Consider the following 20,856-nt stretch of genomic DNA (forward strand, 5'->3'; position numbering starts at 1 on the left):
CACACAACCAAAGCTTCACAAACAAAACATCAAATCGCACAACAAACCAACGTAGACTGTAAGGACTTTTACATTATTCTGTTTTTTTTGTTAATCCAACTGACTCAAATTATAATGGCAGCCTGGTATACTAAGTTTTCGTTATGTGCGGGATCCGAAGATTGGTCTGATCACAAAAATTTCTATTTTACACAGTCTTACTTTGTATTTTTGCAAGAGACTGTTTCCACAACTAGAATCCCGTGACCTCCTGATTACATGACAACAATTGACCTTCTAAACTATGGTGTATATTCCCTTATAAAAATAAAAATTTCAAGAATCCAACGATTTGAACACTATGAATCTCTTCTATACATGCCAAACGTAAAAATTCAAGAATCATGTTGTACTGACAGCAGGTCAACTAGCCTCACTAAATACCAAATAGGGAAGTGTCAAATGTCAAGAAAAATGAAAATAATTGTAGAGTAAAGCAACAGTTTGAATAACAATTTGATCTTTACTAAGGCAAGTGGGACAAAAGAGCACTTACATCAAATGGAAGAAAAAAGGAATGAAATGTTCGACAATATCCGAAAAATACGCAAAGAACATGATTAAGAGAGGAAAAATGGGAAGAAAATTGAACCAAAAAAAGCAACAAATATTATTTTATATGATGGCTGGTTCATGCTTTAAAAGAAAATACATCACATCACTAAACAAAGGTCTAATAGCAAAAGTGTAAATTTTCAAAATTTTCATGTTTAAATATAAGAATTAGAAATAAAAAAAGAAAAAGGAAAAAGGAAATACAGGCACAAGAAGCAGTAATGTAGAGAATTAATTGTTGCCCAAAAAAATAGAGAATTAATACTCTATAAATATAGTAATTGTTTACTTCAAGAGTAAAGCAAAAAAGAAATAATGACAAGTAATGATCAATAAAACCACACCATCAAATATATACCAAAGTAACATGAACTTATAATTCAGCAATATAATCAATTTATCTTTGCATGTTTGATTATTCATAATACAGTAGCTTAATAATCAAGTAATATATAGTGAAAGTATATCATTGTTATGTGTTATAACACAAGATAAAGTAAAGCATTATAATTATAATGTTAAAAATATCTCGAACACCATCTATTAGGTGTTAATAAAGTGAGCGTTTAGCTTTTAGACAGTGACATCATAAAAGTTCTATTATATCAAGTCACCGCAAAAATTACGAATAATTATTCATCATAAATAAAACTAATAACCTAAAAATAAAGAAGTTACCTAGGACATTATGGTAAACTACACTGACGACAGGATAAAAATTGTCTGTATATATAAGTTTCTTTTCCAAATTACCCATACCTATGAATAAGATTAAGCTGGTGTCTAGAAATAACTTTGATTGGAACTTGAAAAAAAAAAAATTCTTAAAAGTTAAAATTCTGTTTGAACATTTTATAAGGAGAAAAGTTGACGTTTAGTAAGTAGGAAAAAAAATTCACCCTAAAACCGGCAAAACTCAGTTTTGGACAACTTGAATTTTTTTTTAAAACAAATTTTACAAGCATGATCTTATTTCATAAACACAATATTTTTTATTTTGTTTTTGATTAAATGAAGCCAAAATCTATGACAGAAGCTAATTCTATGCCTTACATTGCCACAACTAGATTTTCTCTAAGAAAAGGAACGAGTTCAAAAAGAACAAGCCATAGATGTAAGACAGTACAATTCATGGATTCCAAAATTTTCCATAAAAAGGAAAAATTACTTCTTGAAAATATAGATCCTATTTTCTGCTAAAACCGCGAGAAACCAAAAAAAAAAACCACAGAAGTTCATGTACAAGAAAAATAAAGATTATAATCAATGTCATAAACCTTATAATTTGATGAAGAAATCATAGATGATTAATGAAGATACAAATACTCATTTCCTCAATTGTTTTTAAAGAGGAATAAATAATAAACATTTAATTTATTTGATTACCATAATTTGATCCACCAAGTAATCCACCACCACCAGTAGAAGCAGCATAAAGATCAGAAGTTTCATTAGTAATATTACCACTGCCACCCAAATGCAAATCAGATAAATTGGGGAAATTATTATTATCTTTGCCTTCTTCAATTCCTTGATCATATAGAAAACCTTTGAAAACATGGCCACCAATTCTAACAACAGCTTGATATGCAAATTCATCTTCTCCATCATCTACTGAAGTTACTCTTACACACTTGAATACAGCTGGTGCTCTCACTTGTCCTGGCAATGAGGCTTTAAAACTTGCATCTACAATAATATACAACAAAATATATACTTGCATGAAAAAAAAAATCAAGGAAAGGTTAATCGACAATAATATACCCACTGTAATTCCACATACAAGAGAGGTTCGCGAAGGGTAGTGTGTACACAGCCTTATCCCTACCTTAAGAATATAGAATGGTTGTTTCAGATAGAAACTCGGGAAATAAAAAAAGAAGCAGTAGTAGCAAACAATAACACCAGCAAGAAAATAAGTAAACCGAAACAAAGGTAGAAACATGTAGTAATAAAAATCTAAAAATAAGAAGATACAAGACAAACAAAAATAATAAAATCACATTTGAATAATGCTCATCAAGAACTAATATTCTAAGGAGTATGAGTATAATCTCGAAATAGAATCTGAGATAACATTTTATCCCATATTTAGTTATAAATATTAGTTAATATACTAGTATAAATTTTATAGCCGACATCTTGGTATTAATTAACCTAACATTAGATGTGGAACAACAATCTCATCCTGCGATTATTAATCACTGGACAAACCCTCTTTGGAACCAAACCCCTAAGAGTTTTAACTTTATTTACTTTTACAACGTCAAATCACCTAAAAGCATGTGACTGTCCATAATAAATGGATAGTTTAAAAATTCTTTTGGGAGTGTATACTAGTCAAAATTCAAACCAAAAATTTCTTGAAAGTTCAAAATTAAGAGGTAGTGGGGGCCTGAGAGTATATAGAAGATCGTATGTTATATTACAGTACTAGTACTAAAAACTTCTTTAAAGATTAGGGTTAATGGGAGTTGGGGGTATAGAAAATCATGATATTCTTGTTAGTACTAAAACTTCTTAAAAGTTTGAAGTTGGTAGGGGTCAAGCGAGAAGATCATATACACAAACATTTTGCCGCTCACCTCGGCTATTCCATCGATACAATTAACATAAGATGACATATTTGTAACAACATAATGTGTAGAAGATAATGTGTGACATAAGATGACATACTTCTTAAAAGTTTGATCTTGGTAGGGGTCGGGCTAGAATATCATATACACTAACACTTAACATTCTTCTTAACAAAAACGTCATGAGTCAATTTGTTGGCACCTTAACTATTCATTTACTAAAACTAAAACATAAGATGACATATTTGAAACAACTTAATGTGTAGAAGATAATGTGCAAAATTACCTTGATGACTAGAGCTAGTATCAAAACTTCTAGGAGTAGTAGTATTTGAAGTAGAAGTATGAGAAGCTGTAGTAGTAGCTTGAGAATTGACAAGTCTAGGTTTCTTAGCACTTGAAGTTGACTGAGAAGAAGAACCAGCAGCAACATTTACATTTGTTGAAGTACCTCCAATTAGTTGTCTCTCGCGCCTTCTTGCAGCTGGTACCCAAGTACTTTTTACATGTGTTGTACAATCAAAACCTCTACTTTTACAACAAGTTCTACATCTTCTGTGTGGACAATCCTTTTTAGCTTGGTTTCCACAATCTTGACATGTTGCTGAACTTGTTGATGAAACTGAACCAACAATATTGTTGTTGCCATTGCCACTACCAAGAACATTACTATTTTTGGTATAAGAATTTTGGGGTTGTTGGTTTGAAAAGAACTGAAAACCACCACCTTCAGTATCATTTCCTCGATTTCTACTAACTAAATCTTGATCATCGAAGCTTACCATGTTCGTTAAAGGAGTAGCTGTGAGTAGCGGAATAACACCAACACCAAGAGATGTGTTTGTAGCATGAGATGTAGAGATATTGGAACCGTTTATGGGGTCAAAATTGATGCTATTTTCTTGGTGTGAATTTTGATGATGGTGATGGTGGTGGTGAAACGAAGCGGGATGTACTACAAACATACCCATTTCAGGTGAGAGGCCATAGTTGATCTGCATCTGTCGAGACGACGATGCAGACCATATCCCATTATGGCCTCCACCACCACCGCCAGCAGCGGTGTGAGGACCATTTCCTCCACCGCTACCGATGGTGGTGCCAGCGTTGAAACCTAAAGATAGGTCCCCAATAGCAGCAACACCAGTAGCTGAATTAGAAGAATTAGCTACCCAGTCTGCAAAAGCTCCAGAATCTGAAGCCTGCAGCAGCCTCCTAGCAGTAGCCACAGCTGCAGACTTTAACAGATTTCTTCTTCTTCTACTATCTTTTTTGTCCTTTACCCAACAAAAACAATAGCAAGAGAAGTAAGCTGTTGATGTTGCAAAACCTTGGAAAATCTAGAGATCAACTAGAGCAAAAAACAAAACAAAAAAAAGATGTGGGGTCTTTCTGAAATTCTTTTTCAGAATAAGATTTAGAGAAAAAAAGAGAGATCTAGTTGATGACTTTAGGTCTGTATTTGCACTAATTACTGACTGGTGAATAACAGTTGGCAGAGTACTGAGGCTTCTTCTTCTTCTTCTTGCTGCTGCTGTTGCAGCTTCTGAGTTTCTACTGATACTATACTAATACTTCTTCTACAGTCTGCCAAATTTGCCTTTAATATTTCTTGTGAACAAAAAAAAAAGTTCTGTTTTCTTGAAGCTAAAAAGGCAAGTTCAATAACGACCTTTCCTGAGTTGGGAACTTTTCTTGTTTCTTCTTCTTCTTCTCTTCTTCTTCTATGCTATAATTTTTCTTGTGTAATTTGCTTCTTTCTTGTTGTTAAATGGCAACTGAACTTTCTCTCTATTTATCATCAGACAGTTTCTCTTTTTGCCTCCTTCTCTGAGATTCTTTCTTGCTATCTCTCTTTGAAAAAAAAACTACTGGCAAATATAAACTGATATTATTGGAGAGAGAATAGTTGAGATTGAGATGAAAAAGAGAGGAGATAAACGGGGGTGGTTGGGGTTGAAAGGAGTGGAGAGGGAGCATTTTGTATTGTAGTTATTGCATCATTATCTCCAAAGTCTAAAAAGTCACATGTCTAGCTTTCTTTTCTTTCCCCCACCCTTGACACTTCCCAATTTCTATCTTTTCTATGTTAAAATTCATGTTACCACCTTAACCTACAATTGTAGCACTTGACCTAGTTATTATACGTAAATGTACACACAATTAAATTATACTGCAGTTGTGATATAATGCATTGGTAGGAATTTATTAAGCGATTACCTTCCTTTTTTTTTGTCAGAGTCTATTGTAAAAAAATATTTTAATCTTCACAATATAAGAATAAAATTTATATGTACACTATTTTTGCTTGACCATACTTATAGGATTAAACTGATATTTAATTTATTTATTTTTGTTGTTGTAGTAGTAAGGTCTTACATGAAATCATATTAATCAAGTTCGATGCGGACATCGAATGCATAAAAAAAATAAACTAACGAAGGAGCTTTTAACTTGTATATATTGACAATAAAAAGAATTCTTACCATATCGCATCACTTAATTATTAATAAAAAGTGAAACTAATAATTGAAAAAATACACTAAATTGGTTGCTAAACATTGTAATAAAAATGATAAAAGATTTCTCCTCATCCACAAAAACCAAAAGAAAATCATTATTTACTGATAATCAAAAGACATCTTTAGTTGAATTCTTGCTTTGGAACTAATAGGGAATGTGAGTGTAGAAAAAGGGAGGAGGGCTCTTCGTCCATTTCAATTTTCAACCATGCATATAGAATCTTTATTTCTCACTTTTCTCTCTAAGTTTTATTCATTTCCTTTTGTTTGTTGTTACTTCCTAAAGTCTAAAGAAACCCTTGAATTAATCCAAGAAACAAAAAGAGACAAGCATTACACTCCCTTTTACTTTTTCTACAAGAAAAAGTTACCCCTTTTGTGGTGTCATGTCTCATGGTAAGTTAAGTTTGATTCAACTTTCCATTTTATTAACAAGTTTATACGAATTAACTTAATCCTGAATCATTTTGTGATTATAAAAATAATAATAATAATAATAATAATAATAATAATAATAATAATGTAGAGGAAGCAAGTTTTATTACTCAAAATTGTGAGATTTATTACATAATTCTCCTCTATTTTCTACCCATTTTCTGTTAATTAATCATGTAAAATTAAAAATAAAATATTCCATTTGGCTAAAAAAAGAATAATTGGATTCGTTAATCAAGTTTAATAGAGAAATTGAGTAAAGTGTATGCATGGTACTTTTTAAACTTTTTGGTTAAGGGTAGGCTCACGATCGAATATATTAAATACTATTTGTTTGACTCAAAATATTAATCTTGTCAACCAATTAAATTTAAATAATGAAAAGTCAATATTAACTCTTAATAATATCCAAAAGATAAGGTTATCGACTTTATGACACATAATATATATATTGACTGAATGGTAATGAATGTGAACACTAATAACATTATTCAATGATCCAAAAATATGGAAGATAACATTAATAACATGTTTGGCCAAACTTCTCCAATAGGCCAAAAGTTTTTTTTTCTTTTCAAAAGCATTTATTTTTCTTAACTTAAAGGTGTTTGACCAAGATTTTTTGGGAAACAAAATACTTTTGGGAAAAGCATAAGCAGTTTCCATAAAACAGAAAAAAGTAGCTTCTTTCCAAAAGCAGAAGCAGAAGCAGAAGCAGTTTTGACTTTTTTTCTTACCAAAAATACCCTTAACAAAATATAGTAGATACCAAAATAAGTGTTAAATCTAATACTTAGGATATTAATGTATAAGTATTTCTTCTTATTTTTAGGATAGTTTTCTAATATGTAGTGACTTTAGGGGTGAATGCTTTTATATTTGTTAAATAATTTTTAATATATTTGAATAATATTAAAAGAAGTAAAGTACTTTGTAATTTTATTTTCATATTTTACTTAATTAAACTGAAAAGATTTAATTATTGCTTGTAATAAAAAAAATTAAGATTATTTATTTACTTATAATATTAACTATTAAATAAATATATTCATGTCTTTATTCGTAATTTGATACTTAAAAGCACTTTTTGAAAAGCTTGTTCAAAAGTGCTTTTAAGAGTACTTTTTTCATAACTACTTTTGAAAAAAATACTTCTCAAAATAAGCTAATTTTTCCAGTTTGGCCAAACAAGCTATAAATAGTAATAAAGAGCAATAAATGACATTTAAGTAAAAAAAAAATGTGTGAGTCACCCGAAAGGGAGTAAGATCTCTGAATATTTTTTCTGACATTGAAGAATGATTAATGAGCCTTATAACACTCAGGTTGTTCTTCTATTAAGTGAAAAAGCTAGACAAGAATATTAGTAAAAAATATTATTTTGTATGCTTGTAATATGACTAGATTCTCTCTATAAAGTCAATGTGTTTTCTTAAAAGTGAATATCTCATGTCCCCTATCATTGTATCTCTTTGTATTTATAGGGAACATATTCATAGAAACCCTAACAATACAGGTACAGAGAATATCCACTAGAATATTCTCTTTAGTGTCCTATCTTGAAACTAGTCGTTGTAACTTTGTCTAGGATGCTTGACCTTGACCTTGATTTATGATGACTTCTCGACCTTGATCATTGCCGACTCTTCGACCGCAACCTTCATCAATTTCTGGGACCACTTCGACCTTGGGCAGGTCTTTATTGGAGTCGTATTGGTGACACATGCCAGTCTGTGAATGCCTCCTTAATGTTAACATGGTTAATCATATTTGAGATAGTTTTTGCCCATACAGTTATTGAGGTCGTCCTCGCATGTGAGCTTAATGAGCGGATAATGTCGTTTTCGATCGAACTTATCGAGTAAGCTACTAGAATCGTAATCATTATGTCGAACAGGCCACGTGGCCCTCTATGAGCCGTATATTTCAAATACCTTAAGTTTCCCGGGCGATGTGTTGGAGTTATGTTGTCCATGGAATAGAATGATGTCATGATATCAAGTATCATTATGACGCATATTCCCGATACGTTGCCTCGATTTATGCGTGACCCTTAATTGGATCTTCCGTTTCTATTCTGGTGCCAATTATGACGAGCCATTTTCGGGTTTAGTGGCATGCTCTCTATAAATTGAGGTTTTTAGACTTTAGTTTGAAGTTTGTTTCTCCTAACTTTCCAGATCACCATCCTTCTTCTTGCCATATTCTCTAAACTTCCATTCCTCACTCAGTTTCCTTAGTCCATCCCCATCATTTTCCGCTTGTTATTCTTCTCTACTACTTTGCATCATGTCTAACTTACCATCAAACGCTGGTGAAGGGAGCCACGTTGCTCCTTTAACAGTTGTGTTTCCTTCTCATGGGAGGGTGCTTCCGCCACTATTGATGATGAAGCATTCCTGACAGTGGAGGAAACAATCCCCCACAATCCTAAGGTTAGGTCCGACTTTACAAAGTTACTGGATGTCGCGCTTGGGATTTTCCAATCGACAATAACGCCTAAAGAATTGGCAGAACTTAAGGCCAATTTTGGCCTTCCAAACCATATCGAACTGATCTCGGCTGATGAGGACGTGTAGGTTCATCGCCCTGAATACTATGCTCTATACGCTTATCCCTTCCTAATTGGTTTTTCGTTCCCCCTCTTTCCATTGGTGGGGGAATTTTGTCGTCAATACGGCATCTGCCATGCTCAGTTTGAGCGGTACGTCTACAAAATTATTAGAATGCTGACCAAATTTGCCGAGCTTGTCGGGGTCGGACTAACGATGCAGTATTTGGTTCATCTCTTCGCCCCTAGCTTTTATTGGGGAACGATATTGAATCTTCACTATCGTGGAGGAAAATATTAGGTGGTGAAGACGGATGATAAGGTGAGTCGCTAGTTCTGGCTTAATTTTTTCTACGTCAGGACTGAGGACGTGGTCGCTAACGCCGATGGCTTTCACGAGGCTTGGAATTACACACGTAAGTGATCATTTTTTGTTTGCGTTCCTTTACTGGGTCGAGCAAATCCTCCCCCGCGCCGTAGGGATCCGCGACTGGCCGAGGTTCATCAAGAAGTTCAGAGTGGCACTTCCTTCGACATGTAACCTTTTTTATTTGCTCGTGGTTGTTTCATTTCTTGTTGTACGCCGATTCATTTTGCTAACTTCAAGGTTTGTTTGTTTCCGAGGTAGGGGGTCTTCTTGAAGGAGCGGGGCACCTGTGCTATCCTTTTGGAGGAAGATTGCTTCCCCTTCAGCTTCTGCCCCTATTGCGACTACTGCCGCTTCTGTGCCGACCACTCCATTGGCCGCCGCAGTCGAACAACCTGTCCCCATTCTTTCCTCTACTTCTTCTCCTTAACACCTTTCGTTGATTGATTAGGACGATAATGTCTCTCCTGAGGACGGTAGTCTAATGCCGCGTAAGAGGAGAGCCAAGGATCCTAGAGGACGGCCACAATGCATGTTGGAGAGTACACTGGGGTGGGCTCCGACGTCCTCACTCATATGAGATGAACATGAGCGCATCGATGCATCCCCAGAGGGAGACGGTCGAAGGCGACATCCTCGCACTCCCGAGGCAAGAGAAGGCTTCGTCTTCTAGGGTTGTAGTGGATGTCCCCTCTTCTGCTGATGGTAGAGAGAAGGACGTTGTTGAAGATGACGCCGGATCCAACTCCGATATGGATCTAGACTAGTTGAGGTTTATCGATGAGGGACTTACTCAACTCGAAGTGAAGTTGAAAGGGGACTCCAAAACTATTGCGATCCCAATGGATCGTAATCTGCTTATAAATACCGAGGAGGTAATCATTTGCCATCGATCCTCTTTGTTCTGAGATTGAGGGTACGACCCTCGAGACAATAAATGATGGCGCGTTGTAGAATAACATTGATGGTCTCGTCTCCAGGTATGTATGACTATCATATATTTTTTTCTTTATGCTTTTATTTCTTTGTAAGTTCTAACTCCTTTTCTTTGTTTTGTAGACGATTATTTCGGAGATTGAGAGTGCTCGTCGGGAGAAGAGAAGTAAATAAATTTACGTGAAGTTAAAAGATAAGTATACAATGTGCCTTGGGAAATACCGGTAGCTCCGATGTCGGCTTCGCGAAGGCGGCGATCTGGGGGCCATGAGAGTGGACTTAAAGAAGAGGGACGAGGAGCTGATGCAGGTTGTGGAGAAATGTAGCGTCTTTGAAGGGGCACTGAAAAACAAAGAGGAGGAGCTTGAGCTTAATAGGGGAGTAGAGACCCAATGCAGCGATCTCCAAGCCCAAGTGGACTAGCAGTAAGGTCAACTTAAAGAGTACTAGTTCAAGGCGGAGGCTCTCAGAGGCGAGGTCGCCGAGAAGCAGGAAGAGCTCAATAAGGCAGAGTCTGCTCGGTCGGAGGCTTAGAGAAGGGTGGAGTTACTTGAATTGGTGAACTGAAACCTTTATCTTGAGCGATAAAATGACTTATCGACGGCGAGGGCTAAAGAAGAACGACTCGATGAAAGGCGTGGGGAGTTGGAAAAAGAGATCTCCGATCTTTATGATCGAGTTTCTGCTTTATAGGCCGAGAAAGCCAACTTCTTGCACGACCTTCTTCATCTACGGCTTATGGCTTCCTCAATGCCCCGTGTGAGATATATGAGGAATGGATTCATGCCGAGACCCAACTGGATGTGCTTCGTGAGTTGCATGTTGCGGGCTCCGTTCCTGCCGCGGACTTTGAGGATACTCAAATCAAGGCTCGCGAGTCTTGGGTTGCTTGTGGCTACGATCTGGCTACGCTTCGCCCTGGCGAAGAAGATGAGGATGGGGAGGTCACTATAGATTATCTTGAGGATGAGGCCCAGTAAGATTCTATTTACCCTCCAGGTGATGATGGAGATGGTGCTGAATATCGGGGCGGTGACGGTGTTGAAGACCAGGCTGGTGTGGATCTTGTGGGTCGTGTTGGCGATGGCCATGAATAGTTTTTTTTATAATTTTGTGTATTTTTTATGGCATCTTCAAGAGCCTTTGTAAGAAACTTTTGTCTATATATATAAATGGTTGTTTTTGCTTTCATCTAAGCCTTTCTTATTTGCCATGATTTGTTTATGTACTTTGCGTGTTTTGCTCCTTCGTACTTCTGTTGTTGTCATGATTTGGGTTGCCAAACAGTTTAACGTAATGTTTCAACAGTTTTAGTTTATTTCTTACTCCGTTATTCTTGTGTTATTGTTACATATGTTGGATTGGTCCTTGTTATATTCTCTAATTTCAACAACTAACTCTTAGCAAATAACATGATATTTTCTATGATCAAATGTACTCTTTTATGTACCTTTTTTCTCTTAGTTGATACTTGATGGTCTTGGATAGAACTTAGAACGTTTTCATTGAGTACTTTAATTAAGAATATTATAGTCTATAACTCTATGCACTAGTTAATATTCAAACCGAATAAATTAAACTGAAATTATCGAAACCGAATAAAACGAAACCGAAAGAAGAAAAGTCAAACCACACTGAATGTAATTAAGTATGGTATTGGTATAACATTTTAAAAAATCGAATATCGAAAATTCTGTACCGTACCGACCGACCGACGAACACCTCTATCGAACCTGTAATTTACATATCCCACGAAAATAATTTTACTGTTACTCTTAGACTCCCTTAAATGCTAATTAAAATTAAGCCCCCATTTGACTATGGATTTTGCCAAGTTTTTTCCAATTTTTTGTTTTTTTGGCAAAACATGTTTGTTTATAGATTCTATCCATGTTTTGGTAGATTTTGAAAATAAAAATTTAAAATCCCAAAACTAGCTCTAAACTTGCCCAAAATATTACTATTGGATATTTTAACAATTTCAAAAATTACCTCAAACTTTTGTATTTTATAAAAAAATTCACCATTTATTATGACCCAACTAATCCACCGGCTAATTACTATCATTAATTTCTTTTGGACTGATGGATCTTGTAATATTATTACAATTTGATGAATTATAATGGCTATTAATTGAGTTATTAGTAGTTGATATTAAAATATCATGTTATTGTTTTAGGATAGTGTATTACATAGTTCATTATAAAAATAATAATTATGTGCCAAACTTATCTATGTTCATGACTATGGTTTGTGATAATGATAATGAATGACATCGATAAAAGTTTTGAATATACATGACTAACAAGTTTGTTTGTTTGGTATTATTGAATATTTTTGATAGTTTTTAGAACTTATGAGTATAAGTCATAATTTATATTTTTTTAAAAAATAATAATTTTAAAACCATGTTTAAATAGATTTTGATATTCAAATCAAATTTCACCAAAATCAAAAAGTATTTTTTACACAAATTTGAAAATATGTAACCACACCCACGCTAGCTAAATGGCGCAAAAGGAACATTGAGAGAAGTGAAAAAAAGAGAAGAAAAGACAGAGGGAGTAGTGGGTCCCAATATGGCTTTAGGAAGTGTACGGCATCACGCTTCCCTCTTTCCGTGAATTTATGTTCACTTGTCTCTCTCTTTCTCTTTCTGGAAACAGGCCCCCTCTCTTTTTCCTTTCTTGAGCCCCGTGCTCTGTTTTTGTAGTTATATATTTATTCATTTTATCTTTATTTACTTTAATCTTCAAATATTTGTTCTTCTTTTTACTTTTGCATTTCTCTTTTTAAATAAAAGGTTATTAATATGAATTTATTGTCGTTCGTTCACGTGCTCGTTTTGATAACGATGGACTGAATTTTCAGATTGATCACTCTTAATTCATATTGCCAATGATGATTTTTCTAAAGTATTCTTTCAATGCAGTCTCATTTAATCAATGAGAGAATTCTCCTTTTTTTTTTTCTTCCTCTTTAACAAACTCCCTTCATAACAAGTGAAAATTTGACCAAGGCTCCCGAGTTCGAGCTCTAATTATAAAATTATCATTAGTAAAAAGTATTTAATTTTTTTCTAAATTCCAAATTAGTGAAGCTTTAAAATAAATATCAGATATTACAGGTTGTAATTTAAGCCCGAATTCATTTGACCCGCACAACCCGTCCAAGATTGGGTCAGTCATTAACCCATCAATTTGTTGAACTTAGCTCATCTTAACCCAACTCATCTCATCCCATCTAAAGTTGGGATAATTTTTAGGGAATTTTACCTTCTTATACTATATATGAAACTTTATTACCCTCTCTAATCAAATTTTAACTTAATTACACAAGCATATACAATTTACCAACTATATATAAATTAGTATTAATAAGTTTCTTTATATTAGGAATTGAATAAGGATTCTCATCCCTGCACTCTCTCTCTTCTCTCTTTCTTTCTCTCTGTCTCTCTCTGTTCTTTTCCCAATTTTCTTCCTTCATTTTTCTCTATTTTTTATCCTTTTTTGTTTTCAAGAAAATTCATCAATGAATTTCAATTGTTATAATATAGAGTTTTAACTTAGCAAATTTCTTTCATGTTGCACAACTGGTGTTCGAATTAAAATTGTCAATTTATAAATTTTGAATGCATTTGATTCCCTACCATTGACAACCATTAAAAAGTTCTGAAGCTTTGAATTCGCATTTTGGTTTTCAAAAACTATTACTCCCTCCGTTTCAATTTATGTGAACCTATTTTCTTTTTAGTCCGTGCCAAAAAGAATGACCCATTTCCCTATTTGGAAACTCTTTACCTTTATGCAATGATTTATAGCCACACAAAATATATGTGACTCATTTTAAACACAAATATATGTGACTCATTTTAAACACAAGTTTAAAAGTCTTCTCTCTGTTTTTAAACTGCGTGCTCAGTCAAACGAGTTCACATAAATTAAAACGGAGAGAGTATTTGTTTAGATTGGGTTTTGTTACAAATATTTGGAAATATTCGTTGGAGTTAATATCTCAATTTTGAGGGTGTTTGGTAAAGATTACACTTAGTTTTGGCTGAATTACAGTTTGAAAGTCGAAAAAGAAGAAGAAGAGGAAGAAGAAAAAGAACACATGACATACAATATACTTACGAAATTGTATTAAAGTTGTATGTAAATTGTATTCTGTTATAATTATATATATTTTTATTTTGATTGTTGTATGAAAATTAAAAATTAGTCGTATAATGTATGAATTGTTGTATGAAATTTGTATTTAAGTTATAAATACAACTATCTTTCTACATAAAGTTGTTGATATATATAAAAAATATTTTAAGAGATAAAGTTTTGACTGAAATTTCAGAGAGGAAGAATAAACACCATTTACAAAATATATACAAATTATATACAAAAAATATATTGTATAAAATTTGTATTTAAATTGTATGATGTTGTAGTTATATTTAACTGGGTATAAACAATGTATGAAAGTTGTAGATAAGTTGTATACTATATAATTAGTTGTATGAAATTTATTTTTACTATATATGTTGTTGTAGATATTCAAATTTGCATTAAATTTGTATGAACTTTATTTTTAATTTGTATGTTGATGTACCATACATTGTTCTTTTCTCAATTGATTTATTAAGGAAAGAAATGTAGATATTGAATTCCAAATCGACTCATGTGCACTGATTCATATTTGTTTGAACAAAAAAACTTGAATATTTGATGAGAACTGAATGATTTGGGTTGAGAAATTTTGAGTTTCACATTAAAAGAGACATCGTCGCACTTCGGAGAAACTTAGTTTTATGTGAGATTTTGAATTTTGTGTGAGAAATTAACTGGGTAGCATATATTCTTGTTAGAAATACTAAAACAAAGTTGAATCTGAAGTTTGGAGGTGATTGAATTTAATTTAAAATCTGCTAAAACTTCGAATCTGCTCAATTATGCCTTTTGATTCAACTACGATTGGTGCTGTAGTTTGACAATGTTGTTAAGAAATTATTCAGTAAAAGCAGAGTAGACCAATCGTAAAGATGAAAACAAGGATAAATTTTGGCGACAATTGCGTTCAAAGCTGTTGTCATATTGTAGCGTATCTTTTTCCTCTTTTTGTAACTTAAATTTTATTTGTTATGGCTTAAAATATGTAATACACAACTGGAAGGAGACTTATTAGAAGAGGAATGGAGAGAAAATAGGAAAAAGATATAACTAAATCCCTTAATTTAAGACACTAATAATGTATTGTATATAATTTATAAGTAATCCCATATATTGACCCAGCTCATTTCAGTTCAAATAATTTTTAGATGTCACATTTATGACTAAGTTTATTTATTTACTCGCCTATTTTGACTTGCTTAAAATTAGTTCAACCCGCCCAACATCACACCAAACTGAAAACTCAATAAAATAAATTTGAACACTTGTCCATGTTATTTCTCTTGTCTCCTACAATGTTAGTGGGAGGAAATTAGAAGAAAAAGAAAAAAAGATCTTAACAATACAAAGGAGTAGTTAAGTATACGAGGTTATGAGTTCGAGTTATCTCAAGAACAAGGTCTATCGGAAACACCCTTTCTATCTCAAGATAAGAGTAAGATCTGCGTACACATTTGACTAGTAAAATTATATTGGATGGTCGTTGGTGCACTAATTAAGTATACGAGGGACAAAAAAGTTAGATATGTCTGTCACATGGGTACAGAATTTGGCATAGTCTTTTTTCTATTAATAATCACCGACCATTGACTATTGCCTTTACACATCACCCAGTTTTCTGTATATCCATCCAAAATTATATAGGGATTTGGGAAGAGAGAAAGAGAACTTTATCAGTGTATGGGTGTATTCATATTGATGATTATTTAAGTAGGCATTTGGACATAAAATATTTATTTTTTTGAAAAAAATAATTCTTAAAATTAAGTTAAAAATTTATATTTAAGATTTGAAACTGTATTTGAATATGCAATTTACTTGAAAAATATTGTAATTTTGTGAAGGCAAATAAAATTTTATATGTAAAAGTGGTAACACTCACTTTCCAAACTGGGAAACTCATCTTCAAAAAGAAAATTGAAAAATTCAATCTAATGTATATTGTATAGCTAAACAAGTTTTCAAAAAAAAAATAAATGGACAAACGGGTCCTAATTATTCTTCATAGGTAATTTATGTAGAATTCCGTTCTTTTGTTTTTAAATTCTATATTTGGTATTCGCATGATTAATTTATATTTAAGTAGAAAATCTCCTTTTAAGAGTAGAATGTAAAGGTGATTCCATTTATCGAGTTCAAACCTAAATTTTTTTGGTATATTTATTAACTCTACCACAATCTTTAACGATTATGTATAATTACTTTGTTCAATCACAACTTGACAACACTAGAAATTTTTTTAATGTAGAGAAACACTAAACATGTTTTCATGATTTTACGGCATGATGTATGTTGGATTCCTTCAAATTTGTATGATAGCAAAAATTACTCAATCTGATCCATATTATTGTACACTTCTTAAGAAAAAATATTTACTAATAATGTTGATCATATAATAATATTTGTCTAAGATATCTTTTACTTCCCCCTAAATGTTTCACTCAACTAACTCTATCTGTAAAGGGAAAAGAGTCAAATATATCCCTCTACTTTTATATATTGTCTACATTTTACATTTGTTGTATTATCTGGCCAAATTTACCCCTACCGTTATACCATCAGGCCAAATTTTTTCGTACAATCAGCAAATTTTAAAAAATACCTCTTGATCTGTTAAGTAATCCAAAATATCCCAAATTCCTTTTATTTAAATCACTTGTTGTTCTTCTTGGTCCACTATTTTTGAAATAATTGGCATTTACATGCTTTCTGAATTAGAAAAAATAAAATAAGAGAAAAAAATATTAAATAATACAACCGAATAAACAAAGTATAGTAAATTGAAAATTCTAAATTAGGTAGCTTTTCTAAATTCTAAAAGTATTTACATCATCCCAATTTTAACGAATTCGGTGCACCAAATATATGGAGACTTTGCAAGTATTAGTGATTGAAGTAGAAGTTTCTCGGAGACTTTACATTATCTAATTCAACTTTGCTTTAATTAAATATCATTGTGCGCTTTTAAATTAGTCGATCAAACTCTATACTAACCAGGCAATGATAAAATATATTTGAATATATATGTACATACTACATACATGATAATCAGCTGCATATAATACACAATAAATAGACCCACTAAATTCTATGGTGTGTATATGATTGAAAAATAAATACAATTTTAAATCAATTTTATTTATTACAAAAAGAGAAATGGGTGCATTGGTAATTTTAAAAAACTATGAATAATTTGTATAGTCTAGTAACTTTAGCATTCACATAAATAGTAATTTTAAAAAAATAGTGGACCAAGAAGAATAACAAGTGATTTAAATAAAATGAATTTGACTGATTTTAGATTACTTAGCAGATTAAGGGGTATTTTTAAAAGTTTACTGATTGTATGGAGAAATAATCGTATGATAACTAGTTTCAATATAATTAATCCCAACATAACTTGTCCTCAAACTGATCAATCCCTAAATTTCACTTAACTAACTCTATCTGTAAATCATATAAAAGCTATATGGTCCAAAATTTATAGCTACATTAATAGATTAGGTTTATTGAAGTAAACATGTGTCCCTCTCAATGACACTATTTAGGTACACTATTACAAATTATGACAATATAGCTACACTAGTACTAGATTAGGTTGTTTTTTATTTTCACTGGTATAATAGTCTGTGTAGTATAATTGGAGGCATTAAATTACACAGTGAAATCATTGAATGCCCAATTGAAATAAAGATCCTTTTTTCTACCTTAATCTTTTCCTTTATCACTTATTAATCATGAATTTATTATTGAGTTTAAAATCACGATACCAAATAAACTTGTGCTTAATGTATAATTTGCCTAAGATGTTATATGAATTACTTCTTCGAACTTGCCAATCTAGAAATTTGTTCTTACTTCTCTCTATTTATGAAAAACAACCTGTCACCGGAAACTTCATTATTTTGTCACTGTTTCTATAGCCTGTTTAATGTTTAAAATTAATGACAATTGATTCGTTGTAATTTACTGTTGAATCTACTCGTCATAATTGTGACGAATTAAATGATTCAACGTAAAGGCATTATTACTAAACAACTTTAAGCTGCTGCCCGTACCTTTTACTTTGATGGATAATGGAACTTAATAATTAACCTTAGTTTAGACCCTAATGCTTCATGCAAGTACATAATTAAGCTCTCTAAGGTGCAAAAAGGTACTTATGAAAATAAAATGCAAAGAATCATTGCCATAATAATGAAAAAGCAAGTCACTAAAGCTAGCTAGTAAAATAAAAATTGAGAAACCAACTACAAAGTTGTGGTAAAGTGATAAGTACCTAATTAGAGGTCTCGTGTTCGAACCCCGAATATAAAATTGCTTTTGTGAGGAAGTGATTTATCCCAAAAGTAAAATTTCCAACAATTTTTGGATTTACGAGCTCAATACAAAAATCGAACATGGGTATGAAACCCAAAAAAAAAAGAGTAAGAAACCCCCTATGTAATTATTGGTTATAAATTGGTACACCTCGAGTAAACTAAAAAAGAGAAAATACATGAAATACATTTGTGAAATATAACTCCTAATTATTTATGACATGTGCATGTGAGATGTAAATTTCTTTTCAATGATTTCAAACTGGCCAATAAATTTCTTTTGTAAAGCTTTTAATTCCAATTAAATACTTTTCAAGCACAAACTCTCGTTGCCTTTATGTTATTGCACCTAGGTAGCCTAAATATAATGCAACGTATGAAGTCTAGTTGTCACACTTCTTTTTTTTAGCCCAAAAGATATAAGTTATGGATTGTGTGTTAAAGAGTTTTTCAATTAAAGTGACAAACTTGATTATGTGTTATTTTTTTTACAGAGTCGCCACTTGGATTCGATTTTTGGGTATTCAAAGTCACCTTTTATTTTAATCCCTAGTCAAAGGAAGGTTTGACTTTATTTTTATTGGTCTACGAAAATAGGAGACTTGGTAAGGAATTCTATTAACTGAGGAGAAGGTGTGGGGCACTCCCAGAATCCCGTGGTTCTAGCACAGTCGCATTATTGACTACAACCAATCTTGAATTAATTTTGGACAAACTGTGCAATTATTTAATTTCCATATTTTACCTTTCCGCATTTATTGCTTGATTATTAGAATTATTAAAGGATGTTTGGAATAATAACATGTCGTAACCACACTACGCAAGCGATTGCATGATCGAGACGAAATTTATTAATTTTGTCATAACAATGCTACACAAGCGAATCTGCAGTCAAGACAAAGAATTATTAACACGTTATTACATTTGAAAAAATCACTACATTTGAGGAAATTAATTTTAGAATTTATCAAATGTCAACTATCGCGTTACGCAAGCGAATCCACGATTTATAGCAAAAATTAACTAAATTAGGAATTAATTAAAGCTACTGGATATATGGTATGGAATTAATGAATTAATTGAAGGTTAAATATTCCGTTACACAAGCGAGTCCGTGAAGTTAAAGCGTGCCTATTAATTGCCTAGCATTTAAATTAATTAAATATGATTAACTTATTTAAAAAAAATTAGATTATTATAATTTTATGACTAAATTAAAATGTAAAAAGCTGGCCAACATATTATTTAAATATGAGCCAGCTTAGTTTATTGAGTTTGGCACCGGACAGGCCAACTTGTTTAAAGAATGGGCTAGCAAGCCTTTAATGTATTGGGCTTGTCAAATTTAAGCTCCTCAATGAACTCAATGAATAATTAATCTAAATAGCCATCAATCCAATTGCTTAAACTAAAAATAGTCGGTGGATATATAATATATGTATAATTTATATATTATATGTGTATAATTAAGTATATTCAATGTATAATCTATGTATATGTCTAGAAAAAATAACAATAAATATGGCCGTCTATTTATGTAAAGATTGCTTTAACTTATCTCAATTAGCTAAAGACCTCCCAGTCACTAATACTAAAAGATTATTCTGTTAATTCAAGATTTGGCAAACTTAAAATATACAAAACAACAACAAAAAATAATTAAAAGAAAATGAAACATAACAGACTTCAATTAACGATATGGTTCAGAAGCAATCGATCAATATTTTAAAACCCACTTTCATTCCAAAAATTCAACGAAAACAATTTTCTATCGTCACCTCTTTTTTTTTTTTTTTTTTAATAATATAAAGTTTAAGATAAAATGTCATGAGTTAACTTATATCATCAACAAAATCATGGCGAGACATTTTCTAAGTGTCTTCTAGTTTAAATGAGACCCAACTGATGACCATGTTGATAAACCTTTCTTTAAACTCAAACATCATGAATAGAGATTAAAAAATCACAAACTCTTTGGCATGACATGTGATTCTTTTTTTAAAATCTAAACATTCAACAAACCATCTGTCAAGACCCGGAATTTCTCACCTTCAGAATCGTGATAGGCAAGCCAACGTTAAAATAATCTTAACTATTTTAAAACAAATTTAATTAAATAGAAATTAATTATTGAAATAAAGTGCGGAAGACCATAAATACTGAATTATCAAAATACATCCCCAAATCTAGTGTCACAAGTGCACGAGCTACTAGAATGATACAAATAAAGGTCTGAATAAAATTCAAGCTGTTTGAAAGATAATACACAGCTGAGATAGAATAGAAGGAGACTTCAGAACTGCGAGCGCTGTGCAGTTATACCTCAAGTCTCTTTTGAGTAGCTGAATCCGAGCACGTCTATGGTACGCTACTGGGACCAACTCCAAAATCTG

At 32.3% G+C, this 20,856-nt stretch overlaps 1 protein-coding gene across 1 annotated transcript; it reads right to left on the reverse strand.

Annotated features, from left to right (window-relative positions):
* Window positions 1-1,725: 1,725 nt before the first annotated feature.
* Window positions 1,726-5,025, reverse strand: LOC107777407 (protein LATERAL ROOT PRIMORDIUM 1-like). The gene is made up of 2 exons (XM_016597416.2): window positions 3,457-5,025; window positions 1,726-2,283 (listed from the first exon to the last, which is right to left on the reverse strand). Exons 1-2 carry the CDS (start codon window positions 4,169-4,171, stop codon window positions 1,964-1,966), a joined length of 1,035 nt encoding a protein of 344 aa, XP_016452902.1. The 5' UTR covers window positions 4,172-5,025; the 3' UTR covers window positions 1,726-1,963.
* Between the last annotated feature and the right edge of the window lie 15,831 nt (window positions 5,026-20,856).

The sequence above is a fragment of the Nicotiana tabacum genome, chromosome 9, assembly GCF_000715075.1.
Source record: "Nicotiana tabacum cultivar K326 chromosome 9, ASM71507v2, whole genome shotgun sequence".
Lineage (NCBI taxonomy): Eukaryota > Viridiplantae > Streptophyta > Magnoliopsida > Solanales > Solanaceae > Nicotiana > Nicotiana tabacum.

Bases quoted from the DNA above. Each gene is read 5' to 3' on its own strand.
- LOC107777407 (XM_016597416.2), bottom strand. From the start codon at position 4,171: ATGCAGATCAACTATGGCCTCTCACCTGAAATGGGTATGTTTGTAGTA. The intron at 2,284-3,456 runs GTAATTTTGCAC...ATATTATTGTAG, and splicing joins TACTAGCTCTAGTCATCAAG to ATGCAAGTTTTAAAGCCTCA.